The 20,841-nt window shown below is 47.2% G+C and overlaps 2 protein-coding genes across 2 annotated transcripts in view; both read right to left on the reverse strand.

Moving 5' to 3' along the window:
• Positions 1-3,163: 3,163 nt before the first annotated feature.
• The window catches only part of LOC127669820 (butyrophilin subfamily 3 member A1-like), a 26,075-nt gene continuing 8,397 nt past the window's right edge, over positions 3,164-20,841 (reverse strand). Inside the window, exons 2-10 of the mRNA XM_052164039.1 lie at positions 10,552-10,646; positions 8,742-9,092; positions 7,667-7,948; positions 7,355-7,555; positions 7,126-7,146; positions 7,017-7,043; positions 5,744-5,770; positions 4,818-4,844; positions 3,164-4,337 (exon numbers count right to left, since the gene is read on the reverse strand). Coding sequence (XP_052019999.1) covers positions 3,601-4,337; positions 4,818-4,844; positions 5,744-5,770; positions 7,017-7,043; positions 7,126-7,146; positions 7,355-7,555; positions 7,667-7,948; positions 8,742-9,092; positions 10,552-10,636 — 1,758 coding nt within the window. The 5' untranslated portion in view covers positions 10,637-10,646 and the 3' untranslated portion in view covers positions 3,164-3,600. The remainder of the gene's footprint in view (positions 4,338-4,817; positions 4,845-5,743; positions 5,771-7,016; positions 7,044-7,125; positions 7,147-7,354; positions 7,556-7,666; positions 7,949-8,741; positions 9,093-10,551; positions 10,647-20,841) is intronic.
• Positions 20,211-20,841, reverse strand: part of LOC127670110 (butyrophilin subfamily 3 member A2-like) — an 8,101-nt gene continuing 7,470 nt past the window's right edge. The window contains exon 8 of the mRNA XM_052164428.1: positions 20,211-20,841. This exon is cut by the window's right edge and continues 73 nt beyond it. Within this exon, the coding sequence (XP_052020388.1) occupies positions 20,292-20,841 (550 nt within the window). The 3' untranslated portion in view covers positions 20,211-20,291.

The raw sequence follows: 20,841 nt of genomic DNA on the forward strand, positions 1-20,841 counted from the left end.
TCACTGTCCCTTCCATGGCTAACCATTGCACCTGCATTCTCCCCATGCAATCAACCCTTCCCCTCTTCTCACAGCCGTGAACTCTTCTACACACATAGCCTCAGTCTAACCTACCCTCACTCTCACCCCTGCTCCTCCTCTTCCCTGCAGAGCCCCCCCAAAGCTCTTCCCTCTCCCCAGTCCTCATGCCCCCACACCTTTCCACACCTCCACCTCACCCTCTATTCTTCCTTCACTGCGCAGTGCCCTCCCCCACAGTTACCCATAATGCAGCAGGATGGCAGAGAAACCTCTGTCAGCGTGAGATCTGAATGAGGAGACAGTGGGGTCCCCATGTGTGAGGTTGGGGTCAGAGGTTGTCCTTACCTTGCTCTGTACAACCATGAAACCAACTTCCCCACAACACCATTTTTTACTTTAAAAATGGTCACTAGAATTACAAAATAAAATAATTCTTTTTTAACAGCCAGATGAATTTCTCTATACCACTACAAATACTCTTTCATGTTCACTTACATTTTATCACAACAGCTCAGTTCTGTCTTGTTGGACCAAAGGCAGCTGTGATCATTTGTATATGCTTGGCCCAGGGAGTGGCACTATTAGGAGGTGTGGCCTTGTTGGAGAGGGTGTGTCCCTCTGGGAGTGAGCTTTATGACCCTCACCCTAGCTGCCTGGAAGCCAGTCTTCCACTAGCAGCCTTCAGATGAAGATGCAGAACTCTCAGCTCCTCCTGCACCATGTCTGCCTGGATGTTGCCATGTTCCCACCTTGATGATAATGGACTGAACCTGTAAACCTATGAGCCAGCCCCAATTAAATGTTGTCCTTTATAAGACTTACCTTGGTCATGGTGTCTGTTCACAGTAGTAAAGCCCTAACCAAGACAGAAGTCATACAGACTATACAAATAAGAGATCACCACTATGTTCCTATAAAACTTTATACTGAAAATTGAGACTCACAATTTTTACATATCACAAAGTACTATTTGATATTTTACATGAAATATAAACATTTAATATAAAATTACATTAAATATTTACAGGGCACACAAAAACAGTTTAATCCAATTTGAGTCATAGTTGATTTTTCAGTTCTCACTGTGAGAAACATTATTTTTTAAGATTTTTATTATATGTGAATGTAGGGTAGCTGTCTTCAGACACTCCAGAAGAGATCTCATTACGGATGCTTGTGAGCCACCATATGGTTGCTGGGATTTGAACTCAGGACATTCAGAAGAGCAGTCATTGCTCCAAACTACTGAGCCATCTCTCCAGCCTCCCATTACAGTTCAGACAGCGGTAAGCCATCAAGGAGTTTCTGGGACGTGAACTCTCGTCCTTTGGAAGAGCAGTTAGTGTTCTTAACGACCGAGCCATCACTCCAGCATGAGAAACAATTATTAATAAATTCTGAATATATTAAAAGAGAAATTATTTAAGTTGATAAAGCTAACTATTTTGGTTGCTTTTGTTTTGTTTTACAGACTGAGCACTGCACCCAGGGCCTCACACATGTGTGTCAAGTACTCTCCAGTGGAGCTGGGTCCTCACTACTTAATTTCTGAATTCTGCCACATATTTCTCAAAAACAGAACAAGTACACCCTCTCTTGCTTAGGGCTTCTCTGCTGGGATAAGACACCATGATCATAAGACCATGGGAGGAAAGGTTTTTGTTTTTTTTTTTAATTAAGCTTCCACATCACAACACATCATCAAAGGAAGTCAGGATAAGAACTCCAGCAGGGCAGGAACCTGGAGGCAGGAGTTAATGCAGAGGTCATGGAGGAGGCTGCTTCCTGGCTTTCTCCCCCAGCTTGCTCAGCCTGCTTTCTTTTATAGCACACGGGAACAGCATTCCAGGAGTAGCAGCGCCATCACAACAGGTTGGGGCCTCACACATCAATCACTGATTAAGAAAATTCCCAACAGGCTTGTCTGCAGGCCCTCCTGATGGAGGCATTTTGTCAGTGGAAGGTCTTTTCCTCTCACAAAATGACTCTAGTGTGTGTGAAGTTGGCATTACAGACTAGCCGACACTCATTAACCGTGAGGGAAACAGAAGACCCCGCAACCCTGACACACATCTCTCGGTTCATTACTTTCCTTTGCCTCTTCTTAAACGCCATGACCAAGGCGATTCATGGGGGAGTTTCTTTGACTTAGTGCTTCCAGGAGCCCTCTAGATATGGCCGCTTAGACACAGTTTATCCCCTAGTGAAAGTCTGTGTCCCAGCTGGGTGGGACCACACTCAGGGATTCATGGACCCAGAGATAGCCCCAAGTGTCAAGAGCATGGGGATTTTGGATGTACAAAACCTGGTCCTGGTATCTCACTCAGCACTTTCACACAAGCAGGTAGTTTACAGAAGCCGGGATAAGCTAGCTGGGACATAGTGACCTTGGGTTCATAGGACACAACTGGGTAGTTTTCTATGAGACTCTCCACCAAGGAGACCAAATTCGAGCTAACCTTGAAATGGCCTCCACAAGAACACAAGAGAGAGGAACCCTTGCACCATCTTGTCCTGTTGCAAGGACTCGGCTGCTCCAGACGAGGAGACTCCACGCTGACAGAGCTGAAGGGCAGTGACTGGAGCAGCAGGAAGCTGAGCGCTTGTGCCTCAAGCACAGGCAGGAAGCAGAGAGGGCAGCTGGGGGTGATGCCTGTTCTGAAGCTTCAAAGCCCGCCCCAGGGACACACTTCCTCAGGTCATGTGACCCAAATCTACCAACACTGTACAACCAACTGGAGAGCAACAATCCAAACACGTCTATGTATGGGGGATGTTTGCATTCAAGCCAACACAAGCCAGCCCGGGTTACATGGGATCTTCGCTTTAAAGACAGACAGACAGATAATTAATACGTAGATAGATAGATAGATAGATAGATAGATAGATGATAACAGACAACTAAACAATAAAAAGTTAAAATACATGAGGCCAGCATTTATAAAATATAAATAAATTTTTGTAGTCATATGTGTAATTCTGTAAGAGAGTGAGACGCCAATGTGGAAATCAAAGGATTTGTGTAAGAATCCAAGGCAGATTCTGATATAATGATAAAGCTGGTTCATGGAGACAGATGGACAGACAGGTCATCGTCCACTTCGAGGAACTATCTAGGATCCAGCAATCCCATCACCAGGAACAAAGGTAGAAGTCAGGAAGTCGTGGGTCAGACATCTGCTCCCCCATATTCACTACAGCATTGGTCACAGGGCCGAGACACAGATCAGACCCGAGGAGCCCAAGGCCAGATGTACAAATTGAAACAATGTCCACGCGGCCCTCGGTCTGCTGCTTGACAACTGTCCAAAACCCAATAAAATGGCACTTAACACCAGCAGGAAAATGCCTTCCCCGCTCATCCCAGCCTGAGTGACCCCCGCTGAAACAACAGTCAGGGCTTATCCTCCACCACCTGACACACAGCATGGCCTCGCTGCAGCCACAGCCACAGCCTCAGAGTCAGACTGAGGAGCAGTGGGTGAGGCTCCAGGCCCTTCCAGCACTCGTGGGGGCTTTGGCCTGTGGCTTCTACACTCCCACAAGGAGTCACACTGAAGACTTAGGCGGTGATGCACACTATGGGAGCAGAATGTCCCTGGCACGCTGGAGGAAAGGAGAGTCTTCCCCTGGGAGAGAGTCCACAACACAAGAGCCTGGAACCAGGCCCTCCACTGCCGGCCTCGGAGACTCCTTCAGCGGATGCAAAGCTGAGTTCTTCCCTCTCTTTGCCCTCCTCCCCTTCCTCCCCTTCCTACTTCTTTTCCTACCTTTCCTCCCCTCTCCTCCCTCCTCCCTCTCAGACACACTTGCCATGGAGCTGATAGTCATTGAAACATTTCCAGACTTAAGCCTGAAGTATGGAAAAAGAGTCCCAGAGAAGGGATCCTCATGGAAGGAGAAAATGTGGGACATGTCACTCATGTTATAGAAGGAGATGTCACCTTCGGTGTAGTCCACAAACACACCCACACTCTGCAGAGCTTGCCTGATGGATAATGAAGCCCTCCCAGAGTCAATATAGGCCCAATATCCACTACTAGACTGCCCCACAGTCCAAAACCCCTTATCTGGACACTCTGAGAAATAGCCTTTCCTGTCCACACCTTCCCTACAGACCCCCAAAGTCCACTTGCTGCTGTCGCCGTTCCTTAGCTTCACCTCCCAGTAACATCTTCCAGAAGGCACGCCCTCGATGCCTAACACACAGAAGAGGTCATCCAAGCACATAGTGGTGTCCTTCCGGGTCACTCTCATCCGGTCCTGGGAGACGTCAAGGATGGGGTGGGCAGAGGCTGGATCCAGAGTGACAGTCCCTGTAGAGAGAGTTACCAGTCATGGGAGCTCCTATCCAACACCCAGAAGAGGCTACAGCTGCCCCCTCCATCTCAAAGTGTCCAAACTTCTTCTAGCAGGATAAGTCCCTCACATGAGAGCCTTGTAGCTCGAGACTCTAAGTTGCAAGAAGGGGAAGGTCACGTCTGCCACCCACACTACCGAAGCTGTCACCACCTGGGTCACCGCAGAGAAACAAAGGAGGGACGAGAGCCACAGGAAGGACAGAAGGAGTCCCTAAGAAACACAGAGACTCAGTGAAACAGTATTCAGCAAAACCAGAACGGGGAAGTGGGAAGGGGTGGGTGGGAGGACAGGGGAAGAGAAGGGGGCTTACGGGACTTTCGGGGAGTGGGGGGGCTAGAAAAGGGGAAATCATTTGAAATGTAAATTAATTATATCGAATAAAAAAAAATGAATGGTCTCATAAAAAAAAAAAAAAGAAACACAGAGACACTCACAGGCCTGGAAATGCTCCTTGCGCCAATCTAGAAGAGAAGCATAGGTCATGTGAGGGGTTTGACAGCCTACACCCATCTGGTCAGCATAGGTCCTCAGAAACACAGACACGAGAATTGTGGGGCAATGTACCTGTCATACACACTCAATAACCCTAATAATATACATGCACACACACACACACACATGAATACGCACATAATAATACACACATGCATATGCACATAGACACACAAATTCATGAATAGACACATACGCACGAGCACATGCGTGCACACACACACACCAAACACAACCTGGGAAAGGGATAGTAAGAGCCCTTTGCTTCTTCCTTCCTAGTAACCAATAATTCTCTGTAAGACCATGGGAGAGGAGACTCGTAAGCCCACTCTGCCTGCATGGCAGAATGCTAATGGGCCCTGTCCTGTGCAGGTCTCCTTTGGGAAGAGCCTCTGACAGCTCAAGATGCTGACAACTACTTCCTGTTGGCTTCTGTGTCAGCTAGACACAGGTAGGTCATCTGGGAACAAGGAACATGAATAGGGAAAATGCTTCCATAGCACTGGCCTGGAGGCAAGTCTGTGGGACACTTTCTTGACTGGTGACAGATATGGGAGAACCCAGCCATGTGGGCACTGTCATCCCTTGGCAGGTGGTTGGAGGACATAGGAGAAAAGACGCTGAGCAAGCCACAGGGGCACTCCGCCAAGCAGCACTCCTCCATGGCCTCTGCCTCAGCTCCTGCCCCCAGGTTCCTGCCTGCTTCAGTTCCTGCCTTGACCTGCTGTGAACATGGACTGGGAGTGTGGGTCAAGTAGACGCTTTCCTCCCTGAGGAAATGCTTGGGTCTTGATGTTTCATCACAGCAGAAGAAAATAACTGAGACATGTGCTCTGCCCAGGAGGAGGCAGTCTACAGGGTCACATACCTGCATACAGCTGGGCCTTCCTCCAGGCTGGAAATGAACACACTCTGGTGAGAACACATTCAGAACTGCCCCACTCAAAGAGTCTGCTAACCTTCCTCTGTCCATTCTAAAGGTGAGGCTATGCCTAGGAGGAGAGGGGACCCTGAGGTGCCTGATCCTGCAAGCTGCAGAAGCACCAGAGTATTATGGGAAATTCCCTGGTCCGCAGATGCAAAAGATGGAATTGTAGGGTGAGTTTCCCCCACTGCCCCCTGTTCTGTGGTGGACAGCTCTAGCTGTACAATAGCTGCATGTATTTCTAAAACCAAACAGAAAAAAAAATAGTTAACAATAAAACCTTGGTAAATGGGATACTATCGTAGAGAATAGTAAAGTTATTCCACAATTGTCAGAAAGCATTTGACATCAGCAATTTTGGACATGAAGCGAATTCTTGAATGTAGTACCCAGAGTTCCTCAGGTAAACTATCTCTAAAGCTAGGCCAGCAACACCCAGCTTACCATCCCTTTCCCATTGAGGTCAGTGGCCCTGGCCTCTGCCCATCACCTGATCAAAACCTTCCGGAGTTAAGGGAACAGAGCCCGAGAGGCTATCATTTAGACAGACTAGAGTCATCTGAGAGGAGGGAACCTCAACTGAGAAAATATCTCCAGCAAATGGCTGTAGGCACAGCGATGGGGCATTTTCGTGATTAATGATTGGTGTGGGAGGGGCTGCCCACTGTGGGCAGTTCCAACCCTAGGCAGGGAGTCCTGGAGTGAATCAAGTAGCTTGAACAAGACATTGGCAACAAGCAAGCAAGAAGCCTTCCTCTGTGGTCTCTGCTTCAGTTCCGGCTCCAGGCCCTGCTGTGAGTTCTTGCCCTTGCTTTTCTCAACAATAGACTCTGCTGTACAAATGTGTAAGAAGAGGAAACCCTGTCCTCCCCAAGATGCATGTGGCTGCAGTATTTATCCCAGCAGTAGAATCCTAACCAAGACACTTTCTTTAATGAAATTTTAAAACTACTGTCTGCTTCCAGGTACAGACCACACTCAAGAGCTGCCGCCGCGCTAAAAGTCAGCAATAAACACATCGGGGATTAGTTAAGTTAAGACTCATGGACAAGCACATAGCCGTTTTCCAGTTCTGGGCAGAGATCAGAAGAAGCCTAAACACCAGACATCCACCTACCAGAAGCTTCGAATTCTGATCCCAGAAGGGGATCCCACTCTGCCTAGCATCAAGGAGAGGACACACATGGAACCATGGGACACTGGGGCTGTCACTCACCTGCACTGTAGGCTGCTTTCCTCTGATCTGAAAAGCAACACACAGAAGTCAAGAGAGCTACTGGGTTCTTGAGGGGAGCAGAGGGCTCAGGAGGAAAATCAGCACTCACCAAGCTCCTCCTTGAGTGCGCCTGAAAAGGGAGAGGAGATGGAGTCTGTATACTTGGCAGGAAGAAAGGAAACACAGTTTGGGTTCCTGATACTCTGGACTACAGACCACCTGACCCAAAAGACTCCAGCCATCTTCTCTGGGGTTTTCTTTGGCCCACTACTCTGATCTCAGAACTCTGGACCCTCCTGGGGGCTATGACCCTGTCCTTCTCTGCTATGGTGACTTACTAGTAGTCCTCAGAGCATCTGCCTTTGTCTTCTGTAACGCATCCTTCTCACGCTGAAGGTTCCCCCATTCCAGCTGCACCTCCAACCTTGCAGAATGTTCTCTTTTGAGAAGATAGCTTGTCCCTAAGACTAGAAGTCCCGTCATGGTCAGGGTCACGAAGAAAGCTGTCTTCCAGTGACAGGCCTGAGGGAAGAAGGGCTCTGTGGCCCAGGCAGAGAGCCAGAGCTGGGTGAACCTGAGGACAGGCAACCCAGCACACTCCAGGAAGACCGTCACAACCCGGGCTCTGTACAGTGACAGACGGATCTCACCTGGGATGAACATGGGCGTGGCTTTCTCCTGACCCAGGATGGGATTGAAGGTGGAGCAGGTCACATTCCCCACAGAGCTGTCTCTCACCACCAGCGAGGTCTCTGTGCTGAACAGTCCTCCAGCATCTTTAGTGTGGATCTCAGAGAATGCTGGGAGATTCTCTCCTCTGGAGTCTCTCCAATGCACCTGAGGCTCCGGGTACCACCCTGAAGTCATGCACACAACACACACTCCACCATCTTCTGGACCTTTGATGTGCACTTCAGGGACAGAGCCCATCGCTGCAGGAGGACAGATGTGAACACCTAGGAGCCACTTTATGTTGAGGGACCCCAGGAGCAACTATGTGACTCATGGGAACCCTTCACAGGGCAGATGGTGATTGAAGGGGAAAGAATTCCTGGATTGAGACTAGGTTGAGTCCCTGTTGCCTGACAGAGTATAGATAAGAGAGCCCACTGTGGGGAACAGAACACTCCTTTATCCTGAGGAAAATGAAGGAAGTTGAACACAGGAGCCTTGAGATGGGAACCAACACTCCATCTGTTCATTATCCATACACCTGTGACCCTCATAGCAGGCTCAAACCCAGCTCTCCTCTCCAGGGAAGACAGACCCTGAGCATCCTTCCTCTTTCTCCTCAATGACTTCCCTTTAGAATTAACCGCCACTTCTCACTGACTGCTCACTGACACACAGCGACTTTCCTGCCGACATCTCTAAACTATACGTTACCACAGCGGGTATTTTCATAATGCAAACAGGACCCCTGGTCCACAGAACTAGACACAGCACACTTTAGGAGATCCATGTATAGAATTTGGGTTGAATTAATCTATGGAGGAATGCACTACCTATTTCTCAGCTCAACATGTGAAACTAGAAATAAGTAGAGATAAAAATGAGAGACCGTAGCATCCGTGTGAGCCCAGCACTGCACAGCAAGGAGTCTGGCCGACATGAGAACATCTCTCAGAACACACAAGAAAGTAAGGGGCTGCATGCTGTGACCCCTCCATGTCCTCCCACACACAGGTCACCCAAGAATTATAGAACAGGGATCAGTTAACCAACCTGCCACCTTCAGTTCCAAGATGGCCTCTTCATAGAACAGTCCCTGTTTGAAGTGGCAGACGTATATCCCACTATCTGATGGCTGGACATTTTGGATCCTGATAGCAGCCTTGCCTTGATGGAACTGGTCCTTCACCAGGGAGATGCGGCGTGAATATGCAACGATCTGCCCTTCCTTCTGCTCCTCTTGGTTCCGGTAGACAAGTACTGCTTCTGAGAATCTGTCACGGAACCACCTCAGCTCGTCCATGTTCTCCACATTCATGGCTGGAAACACAGAGCAGGGAAGGACAGCTTCCCCACCTGGTGCAACCACAATGGGGTCTGAGGGACCAAAGACCCGGAACTGCTCTGTGGACACAGATGTGGCAGTGAGAGGCGGGAGAGACACAGGACGATGCAGAGAACACACTCCGAGGGGATATCATCCCAGCAGAAAGCAAGCGATGGATGGGGCTGCTCTGGGCATGTGCAGTAGACATCCATGACTAATGCACTAATGTTCAAGTTATCTTTGGACATAGCAGTGCACCTCATAAATGGTGCAAAAAGAAAAGCTTTTTCTGCCTGTGACCCTGGACCCAGACCCTTCCATGAAGCAATCTTTTGTGTGTTCTTTTCAAAGCTTGCATGGACCTGGTCACCAGATGCACTTCAGGTAACTGAATCTTCACTGAGAGTGCTAGCCTCAGTATGTTTGGGTGGGTTAAAGAGCATACATTTATAAAGATCACCACAGACGCTCACACAGTTGGTTACATGGTCACACTTTGGGAGATACAGGTATAACTAGCTGGTGTCATACAAGACCCAGGAAAGTCCCAACACCCAGCCCTAAATCATGTTATCAGCCAATTTCTTCATCCACTGAATAATGTGAATATTAAAACATAGAGTCAAGGCTGAAGAGATAGCTGAATGGTTAATATACAGGAGATTCCTCCAGAGGATGCAGGTTCAATTCCCAGCACCACCGGGATGGTTCATAACTATGTGTAACTCCCTCCTGGATTCTGTGGGCATGAGGCATACAGGTGTTACACAGACATACATTTAGGAAAAACACCCATGCACATGAAATAAAGTATACAGAACCAAAGGACACTTCTCTGAAACAGCCACTTGCATACCAGGTGCCCCAGTCACTTCTGATAAAGAAGGAAGATTGTCTGACTCACTCTGGGAACCCTTGGCCCTCTAAACCTGAAGGACTTTGACACAGGCACTGTGTTCCCAAGAGCTCCCTGCTTCTCTGCACTGCTCTGTTTGTGTCTAGCACACTGCTGCCACCGGACAGAGCAGGACACCCGTGTGCTGTCTCCTGACCCCTATGTCTGTGACTCTTACACAGTGTCAAAGGATGTCCCTGGTCTGCTCAAAGTTAGTCCTGACTCTACATTTCTCACCAGGGACCACTGGGACCTCGGCCCTGCTCCCAACTCAGTCCTCCCCACCTTGCTCCTGCTCCTCTCTCCCTGGGTCATTCTGATGCAGTCAACACTGGCCTCTGACACTCCTCACACCCCAGCACACTACCAGTCGAAGGCTATCCCAACTATGCTCCCTAGGTAGGGTCTGGCTATGGTGCTCAGGCTGGCCAAGGACTCACAATGTTCCAGTGTTGGCCTCTCAAAGGCAAATGCAGGTATTCCCACCAAAGATTTTTATTACTAACTCACTTGAAATAGAGAGTTGGGGAAATTGTGGGTGACATGTTTAAGTGAGGCTCCTGCAAATCTGATCTACAGAGCACCTGGCAGATCCTACCCACTGCAGAGAGTCATGGGAAGAGAGAGCAGGACAGACTCACTTGTGGTCACCCAGGTAAGCAGCTGTGTGAGGACAACCAGGCAAGAGACACTGAAGAGCAGAGAGGACTTGTAGCGATTTCCCATGTCCTTGGAGCTGAAGAGAAATACAGGGCAGAAGATAAGAGGCAAGTTACACAGAGATGTCGGACCCCTCATCAGAGACATCATGACTCAGAGTAGAGATCAGCCCACAGGACTAAAACACATCCATGCTCACAGGGTGAAGGCTCTACACAAGCGACTCCTGTCAGACCTTCAGAAGACTGGGCGGCTGGGAACATCCAAGTCATCTAAGAGGAAGCTCTCCCTTTCCTTCCCACCTCAGCCCCAGCTTAGGGGAAGTTAAGCTCTACTCAGAAATATAGGCCCTTCCTGTCTCAGAGCCTTGAGGAAATCTCAGTGTAGACACCAGGACTCCAACTCCCCCTCATCCACAAACTTCCTGTGACCCCAAGACATGAAGCGTATGCCCAGACCCTCCCTCAGAAATAGCTTGTCCTCTGTGTTCTATGGCTCCACAACTGTGACCAGTGCCGCATGGGCGTCTTCAGAACCTCCCTAGCCCAGGCTAGCCCCTGCCATAGCTCCTTTACACTTGGCAGGTCCCACACACACATGACCAACAGCACAGGTTTGTCCTCATAGTCTCTGCTGATAAAGACCAAGCTGGGTGTACACAGGGTTGAAAGGAACAGGAAAAGACTCTTTTCTTCCCAAACCACCTGCTGTTTGGAAGGATAGAGGGTGAGGAGGGAGCCTAAAGGCCTGAGAAGGACAAACTTAGGGGACCTCTGAGCTGTCTCCAGGCTGAGCCACCAGGGAGGTGACCTGCTGGGACTCACTCAGCACAATCTCCTCTCTGCTTCTGCTGCACACCCCAGCTGTCTTCAGTGCCCACCTACCTGCTTCTCTTTGCCCCCAGCTTTGAAAGGCTGTGACTTCATCAGGAACAGCTCAGGAGCAAGGGGGCCCAGGAGACCCCAAATCTTCTCCGCACACCTCAGCCCCATTCCAAGGGACTCTCACAGCTCTAATCTGGGCTCGCCCCAATGCCAGCATCCATTTTCCTCAACTCCAGGATCAATCTCTAGAGTAGCAGACAGCAGTACAGCAAGTTGTCGCAGCCTCTCCAGAGCCGACAATGAAGACTACAATGATGATGACCTCGGTGATGGTGGCAGTGGCAGTGGACAGGCTGGTGTCACTGCCTATTCAAGCAGTGCCCTTTGAGCCAACAGAGCGATTATACTATCAGCCTCCAAAACTGAAAGCTACAGTAATGTGACCTGGGCATATGTTCCTTCTGAATGTGACATTCGGTCAGAAAGAGATGAAGGTTCACCTCACCACCCCAACCACACCCCACTCCCACCTCACCACCTCAACCACACCCCACTCCCACCTCAACACCTCAACCACACCCCACTCCCACCTCAACACCTCAACCACACCCCACTCCCACCTCAACACCTCAACCACACCCCACTCCCACCTCACCACCCACCCTGTCCAATGGGGACACTTCTCAGACCTACACTTTGAGGAATGTTAAAAGATGACACAAAGAAGACAACAAAACTTTACCACCTCTGTTTTAAGCAATCAGATGTGGCTCACATCTGCACACAAAAGAGTTATGTCAACGCCTATCACAGCTCCAAACAGAGATGGTGTCATGAGCCCAGGTCTAGCTGCAGTAACTACCAAGATGAGGGGAAGGTATGTCCTCCTGAAACATGTAGTTTCTACCACAATCCCTGCCTCATCTGCAGCCCAGGACAAACCCAGCACCTAAGATCACACACTGAGCAGGAACCTGCAAGGGACCTTGGACTCCAGGTACCTGAATATCACAAACCTTATCTCCTCCTGAGTCCCCACCCCATGCCTCCCAAAGGGATGACTGGTGAAGGCGATGAGCAGGAGCAGATCGGAGAGCCTTAGAGGACACGGAGGAAAACCAGAGGGGATGTGCGGTGTCTTCTCACAGGGCACCAAAGGCACAGCCAGCTGTATTGTCAGTAGGTGTTAATAAAGAATCCAGAGATGACAGCTCTTATAGACACATGATCCTGACACTGTACACTAACCATAACCATAACCCAAACCCTAACGACACTAACCCTAACCCTAACACTAACACTAACACTAACACTAACTCTAACCCTAACAACACTAACCCTAACCACAGCCATAACTTCTCAGAAGGTAGAGGAAGGACGATCAGGAACACAAGCTGTCCTTAGCTACATAGTGAGTTCAAGGTCAGCCTGAGCTATGTGAGCCCTGCCTCACAGGCTGGAGCTCTGGAGTAACAGAGCACATGTCTGTAATACGGGCAATGGTGGAGCACAGGGATCTCAGTCCATTCTAGTCCAGCCTGCTCTACACATCCAGTTCCAGGCCACCTCTGTCGTGGGCTCCTCGCTCAAAAGGAAAAAGAAAAGGCGAAAAGGAAGAGGGAAAGGTGGAAAGAAAGAAAGAAAGAAAGAAAGAAAGAAAGAAAGAAAGAAAGAAAGAAAGAAAGAAAGAAAGAAAGAAAGAAAGAAAGAAAGAAAGAAAGAAAGTGAGAGACGGAGGGAGAGGGGAAGGGGAGGGAGGGGGAAGAAAGAATAGTGGGAAGGAGGGAGGAAAGGATGAAGGGAGGGAGGGAGGAAGGGAAGGAGGGAGGGGGGAGGGAAAGATCAGCAGCAAACAGGAGGTGACATCATGATTAAGCAGATAAAGGCATTGCCCCCAAGCCTGACAACCTTAGTGTGATTGTGGACCCACATGAGGGTGAGAACAGACCTGACCACCATCCTGTGACCTCCATGTGGGAGCCATGACAGGACACACTGGTTCCCACTTGACTGTACTCACACAGAGGCCCACACTATACACCCAATAACAGATGAAGACTCCTCTTCAAAGATGCACTTTTGTGCAGTGTGGAAGCATGTTTTACCTGCATGTCCTTGTGTGCATCTCATGTGTGCCTGGGTTCACAGAGTTGGTAGCATTAGGGCAGGGGAAATGGAGCGGTGGGTGTTTGTGCACAGTTACATGGGTGCTGGGAACTAAACCCAGGGCCTCTGCAAAAGCAGCAAGCACTCTTATCCACTGAGCCCTCTCTCCAGCCCCATAAAGAATTTTTTGCATTGGGATCAATAAAAGACTTCTCTTGAGTGCATTTTTCTGGCAGCTTTTGATCACTTGTAGCATAAAAAGGTGACATTGAATATGCTACTGGGCTAGCTCTGGCAAACTGGTATCAGTGGGTACTCAGGGACAATAGGATGTGATTCTTTGTAATCAATTTGACAACATAGAATAATAAAGTAAAACACAAAAATGGAAGGCAGCTGTGCAGTGCGCACGCCCTTAATCCCAGCACTTGGGAGGCAGAGGCAGTCAGATTTCTGAGTTTGGGGTCAGCTTGGTCTACAGAGTGAGTTCAGGACAGCCAGGGCTACACAGAGATAACGCTGTCTCAAAAAAATGGAGGGCACACATGGGGGAGTTTTGCTTAATTTGAAGTAGAACAATCTGTAGAGTGGAGATTTTGCTACTGAGCTTTAAACTCCAGGTAGACAGCACTACCAGCCTTGCACAGGTTCGCTCAGATCTGCAGATGAAAGACACACACACACACACACACACACACACTAGCTTATTCTCAGACCACCATATTGACACAATTGCTGGGCACTTCTCAGTCTTCCTTGGCTCTCTTACTCTTCTTTTCCCTCCCAGCTCAGCCCCTAAATCTGCCCTCTACGGCAGTTGCTCAGTTACCTTCTCCTTGTTCAGCCCCTAAATCTACCCTCAGCTTAATTATGTCTCTAGTATCTCACCTGCTACCCCAGGCCCAATTGAGGAAGCAGCCAATGGCCAGTCTTCTTGAGATCTTGTATGGCTGATGGCTCCTCCTCCACCACCCACCACCTTGCCCACAAGAATGGATAATCTTTTCTCCTCCCCTGGCTCTGCTAGCCTCCCTGCAAGAAAACTGGAAGCCCCACCTATGCAGGGGAGCTCATGGGCCACTAGCTGGCATCTTTATTGATAGATCAAGAACCAATTTGGGAAAAGGACCTTCAGAGTTCACATGGAGATTCCTGATCAAATCATCAGAACCACCCCTACATCTAATCTTTTCTGTTCAATTAAAAACCTCTTCCCTCAGATACTAATTGAACAAAACCATAATAATCATGGACATCACAGAGCACATGTAAATGACAAGGTACAGGATGTGACAGTTAATATCCAGTCCATCGTGTTTGCCAATTAGATAGAGTACTCCACCATCATTCCTAACTTACAGACTTACAGTTCTATCCCTGAAGTATGGTTAGACCTGAAACACCACCTGGAAACCATGTCTTCCACTCTATATCCTCTCTCTCAATGCTGAACAATATGACTTTGATTATGAGATTACAACCAGTCCTCAACTCTGCCAGAAATCCAAGAACAAACTAAACATTATCTGAGTATATAGGAAGTACCAAACATAGCTTCCCAAAGTTGAAAACAATTATACAGACAGCTGACAACCTGGACACTCCATAATTTCTTATAATATTGGAGTATCTGTCTTCAGCCTTCTGGCCCAGAACCATCTGGCAGACTATTTGTGAAGGAACAAATATGAAGGACCAGCATTCTCTGTCTTGGCAGAACATAGTAGTCGACTGCCCCACTTTTGTTTGTCCTTCTGGACAGTATATTATCTATAGATGATATAAGCAATTGCTGTCCAGTGGCTACCTTGCCACAATAAGCAACCTTGCCTGGAGGTAAAGTCATCCTGTTCTTCTTGAAAGGGAATGGGAGAAGTCGTTGGAAGCAGATACATCTCATGGTCAAAAGATCCTTAATAATGAAATAACATTAAATGTCACTTTATGTGGATTTTTGGTGCTTTGGAGACTATTGAATAAAGTACTTCTGAACTGTTAAACCTTAACTACTCTTAGCCATTTCTATTAGGGTAAACTGAAAACAATTTAGTATAATTAAATCAGAATCTAACATAACCATGAGTTTATTATCTGGCCTTTAACTTGTGTTACTTAATCATCTTAAACAGTTTGTAAAGCAGCTATTCGAAGGACTGGCTCTAAGCCTCATATGATTAACACTTAAATTGTATCAATATATGAATTCTGCACCAATATAAGAAATTGTAACTTCAATTTATATCAATTAAGATTATGGCTACACAATGTTTTCTTTAAGAATACAATTAGGAACCCATCCCATCTATTTCCTTCCTGTTGGAAATTATGACCATTTTCAAGTTGTCTATAATTTATAAAATAACCACAACCAGACATCCAAACCCAAGGGATCAAGATGATGACTCTCCACAACTTCCTCCTGCTGAAAACAGTGATGAGAAATTCTCTAAAGACGTAAGGAGGGGTAAGAAAATTAGAAAAACTGTTTAGACTTAAGAAAGCTAGTTTAGAGGGCCCTGATCCTGGAAAGGCTTGTTCCAGCATTGGAGAGGAGTACAAGGACAGAGAAAAATGAGGGAGGTGATTGGAGAATGGGTGGAGAGAAGAAGGTTTACGGGACATATGGGTAGGGGGGAACCGGGAAAGGGGAAAGCATTTGGAATGTAAACAAAGAATCTAGAAAAAAATTAATGCAGACAAAAAAAAAAGAAAGCTAATTTAGCACCTGTTATCCAGTCTCTGCCTATTTGGAAGGTCCAGAGCTTGACTGAAGTGTTGCCTGGATCCCTCTGAAAGATTGAATGAGGCAAGATGACCTGGAATCAGTAGCAATCCTAAAGCCGTTTTTGAAGCAAGGACAGCACAGGAAGCAGAGGGCTGGAACAGCAGGTCAGTTCACGTCCCAGCAGATGAATCCTGTCAGAGCTGTACATTCTGAAACATATGAATCTCACAACCAAAAATTTATTACCATTAAAATTTTCATAAGGATTTGTAGGGTGCACAGATCAGTTAAGGATGAAATTTTGTTCTTTGCTTGAGTGGGTGAAAGACAGATGTCTTTTGTATTTGAGTTAATTTTCTCAACAACCAACTGTAATAAGTCTTCATTCGTGTCATATGAAGGATGACAAGATGAACCTTTACCTGTCCTGTTTGATTTACTTGATCTTTTATAGGTTTCATGGGGTCTCCCCCTATCATATCTGATCTATATTACTCTGGAAGGGCTCCAGAGACTAATCTCCTTTCCTGTCAACACAAATGAACAGCCTTTCCTCCAAAATTGCCTGTCCTTGTTCCAGTAACTGGAATTCATTGAATAGTTAGCATGATCTCTCTCCCAGAAAATTATAATATAACCACAAAACTGATAACCACACTCATTCTGATGAATAAAATGTTTTTATATACATAGGGTTTCTCTAAGGAGACCTGGCTGTACTGGAACCGACTCTACACACTAGGTTAGCCTCAAACTTAAAGATCTAACTGCCTGTGGGGAGATACAGCAGAAGCCACCACTGCCCAGCCAAGATCTGCTTCTGTGTTTTTAATTTAAATTCTTTTATTTATTTATTTATTTATTTATTTATTTATTTATTTATTTACTTTATATCCTGACCACAGTTTACACTCTAGCCAACACCCTGGTCTATCACACCCCATCTGCCATCCCTCCCACACATACCTTTTCCTCCTACCTTTCTCTTCAGAAGACTGGAGTTCTCCCATGGGTATCAACAGGCCTTAGCATATCAAGTTCCAGTGAGACTCCTTTCCTATTGAGGCTAGAACAGGCAGAACTGTAGGAGGTAGGGTCCCAAAAACAAGCAACAGAATCAGAGACAGCACATGCTCCTGCTGTTAGGAGTCCCACATGAAGACCAAGCTACACAACTGTTACATATGTGCAGAGGGTCAATCCTGTGTGAATTGTGTGGTTGGCGGTTCGATCTCTGTGAGCCTCTATATGCCCATGTTACTTGATTCTGTAGGTCTTCTTCTTTGTTGTTTGTTTGTTTAATTGTTTTATGAGATATGGTTTCTTTGTATAGCCCTGGATATCCTGGAATTCACTCTGAATTCCTCTGGCTGCCCTCAAACTCAGAAATCTGCCTGCCTATGCCTCCCAAATGCTGGGATTAAAGGCGAGCACTACAACTGCCTTCCTCTGTAGATCTTATGGTCTCATTGGCCCTTCTGGATCCTACAATCCTTCTTCTCAGTCATCTACATGATTCTCACAAGCTCAGTCAAACATTGCACTGTGGGTCTCTGCATGTGTTTCCATCAGTTGCTGGTGATAGCTCACTGATTACTGTTGTGTTGGATCCTGTCTGTAAGTATAGCACAATATCATTAAGAGTGCCATCAATAATATAGGGGTGGGCCGGGCGGTGGTGGTGCACGCCTGTAATCCTAGTACTCTGGGAGGCAGAGGCAGGCGGAGTTTTTAGTTCGAGGCCAGCCTGGTCTTCAGGGTGAGTTCCAGGACAGCCAGGGCTACACAGAGAAACCTTGTCTCGAAAAAAAAAATACTACAGGGGTGGGCTCCACCAATGCCGTGGGTCTCAAGCCGGTCCAGTCATTCCTTGACTCCTCCCTCCGATTCTGCTCCATCTTTGCATCCTGTAGGCAGGACAAAGTGTGGGTCTAAGGTTTTGTGGCTGGGTTGGTGTCCTGATCCCTTCATTGGAAGTCTTACCTGGTTATAGGGCGTGGCTGTTTCAGGTGTGATAACCCCCACTGCTAGGAGTCATAGGTCACTGTAAAAGTTCCTGAGACTTTCCCTTGACTTCTAGCTCATCCCAGAGATGTCCCTGTCCCCAACCCCATTCCAGTTGTCTCTCTGAGTACTGTCCTCCTCCAACCTCTCCTGACTGATCCCTCATATTCTGGTCCCCACCCCACCCCTGTACAGTCCTTACGCTCATCCTTACCTCGCCCAAAATCTCCACAATGTCTACTCCATTTCTGCTTCTCAGTGACTCCTGGATGTGTCCTTGTCCCTGGGTGATAATTAACCAGTTCCCCCACACACTCCTCCTCTTCTCCCCCTGCAAAATCCCCAAAGCTCTTCCTCTCTCCAGCCCTCATGCCCCCACACCTATCCACACCTCCACCTCACCCTCTATTCTTCCTTCACTGCGTGTGCCCTCCCCCACAGTTACCCATAATGCAGCAGGACGACAGAGAAACCTTGGTCAGTATGAGATCTGAATGAGGAGACAGTGGGGATCCCATGTGTGATGTTGGGGTCAGAGGTTGTCCTTTCTCTCTACAAACACGAAACCAACTTCCCCACAACACCATTTTTTACTTTAAAAATGATCACTAGAATCACAAAATAAATTAATTCTTTTGTAACAGCCAGTTCAATTTCTCAATACGACTATGAATACAATTTCATGTCCACTTATATTTTGTCACAACAGCTCAATTCTGTCTCATTTAGACCCAAGGCATTCATACAGACTACACAAATAAGAGAACACGACTATGTTTCTATAAAATTTTATTAATAGATAGTGAAAATTGAGACTCTTGTGAGATTTACAGAACACAAAGTCCTATTGATATTTTGCATGAAAGGGAAACACTTAATATAAAGTTTCACAAATATAAATATTTACAGGGCACACAAAAACAGTTTAATCCAATTTGAGTCATAGTTGATTTTTCAGTTCTCACTGGGAGAAGCAATTATTGATAAATTCAGAATACATTCAAAGAGAAATGATTGAAGTGGATGAGGCTGTCTGTTTGGTTGTTCGTGTTTTGTCTTACACTCTGAGGGTTGCACTCAGGACTCCACGCTGACAGAGCTGAAGTGCAGTGACTGGAGCAGCAGGAAGCTGAGCGCTTGTGCCTCGAGCACAGGCAGGAAGCAGAGAGGGCAGCTGGGAGTGATGCCTGTTCTGAAGCTTCAAAGCCCGCCCCAGGGACACACTTCCTCAGGTCATGTGACCCAAATCTACCAACACTGTACAACCAACTGGAGACCAACAATCCAAACACGTCTATGTATGGGGGATGTTTGCATTCAAGCCAACACAAGCCAGCCCGGGTTACATGGGATCTTCTCTTTAAAGACAGACAGACAGACAAACAGGCAGACAGACAGGTGATTGATAGATAATTGATAGAAAATAGGTAAATAAAAGACCACTAAACAATAAAAAGTTAAAACACATTAAGCCAACATTAATAAAATAAGAATTAATTTTTGTACTTACATATGTAATTCTGTAAGAAAAAGAGACTCCAATATAGGAATCAAAGGATTTGTATAAGAAACAAAGACAAACAAATGTAACAATAAAGCTGGTTCATGGAGACAGATGGACAGAGAGATCATTGTCTACTTCGAGGAACAATCTAGGATCCAGAAATCCCATTACCAGGAACAAAGGTAGAAGTCAGGAAGTCGTGGGTCAGACATCTGCTCCCCCATATTCACTACAGCATTGGTCACAGGGCCGAGACACAGATCAGACCCGAGGAGCCCAAGGCCAGATGTACAAATTAAAACAATGTCCACTCGGCCCTCGGTCTGCTGCATGACAACTGTCCAAAACCCAATAAAATGGCACTTAACACCAGCAGGAAAATGCCTTCCCCGCTCATCCCAGCCTGAGTGACACCCGCTGAATCAACAGTCAGGTTCAGAGTCAGACTGAGGAGCAGTGGGTGAGGCTCCAGGCCCTTCCAGCACTCGTGGGGGCTTTGGCCTGTGGCTTCTACACTCCCACAAGGAGTCACACTGAAGACTTAGGCGGTGATGCACACTATGGGAGCAGAGTGTCCCTGGCACGCTGGAGGAATGGAGAGTCTTCCCCCTCTTTGCCCTCCTCTTGTTGCTCCCCTTCCTCCCCCTCCTCTCCCTCCTCCCCCTCAGACACACTTGCCATGGAGCTGATAGTCATTGAAACATTTCCAGACTTAATCCTGAAGTATGGAAAAAGAGTTCCAGAGAAATAATCCTCATGGAAGGAGAAAATGTGGGACATGTCACTCATGTTATAGAAGGAGATGTCACCTTCAGGGTAGTCCACAAACACCCCCAAGCTCTGCGGAGTTTGTCTAGTAGATAATGAAATCTTGCCAGAGTCAATATAGGCCCAATATCCACTACTAGACCACCCCACAGTCCAAAATCCCTTATCTGGACTCTCAGAATAAGACTGTTTCCTGTCCACACCTTTCCTACAGACCCCCAGAATCCATTCGCCGCCTTCCATGTTTGTTAGCTTCACTTCCCAGTAATATCTTCCAGAAGACACGCCTCCATTGCCTAACACCCTGAAGACGTCATCCAAGTACATAGTGATGTCCTTC

This window comes from Apodemus sylvaticus, chromosome 19 (genome assembly GCF_947179515.1).
Source record: "Apodemus sylvaticus chromosome 19, mApoSyl1.1, whole genome shotgun sequence".
Taxonomy (NCBI): domain Eukaryota; kingdom Metazoa; phylum Chordata; class Mammalia; order Rodentia; family Muridae; genus Apodemus; species Apodemus sylvaticus.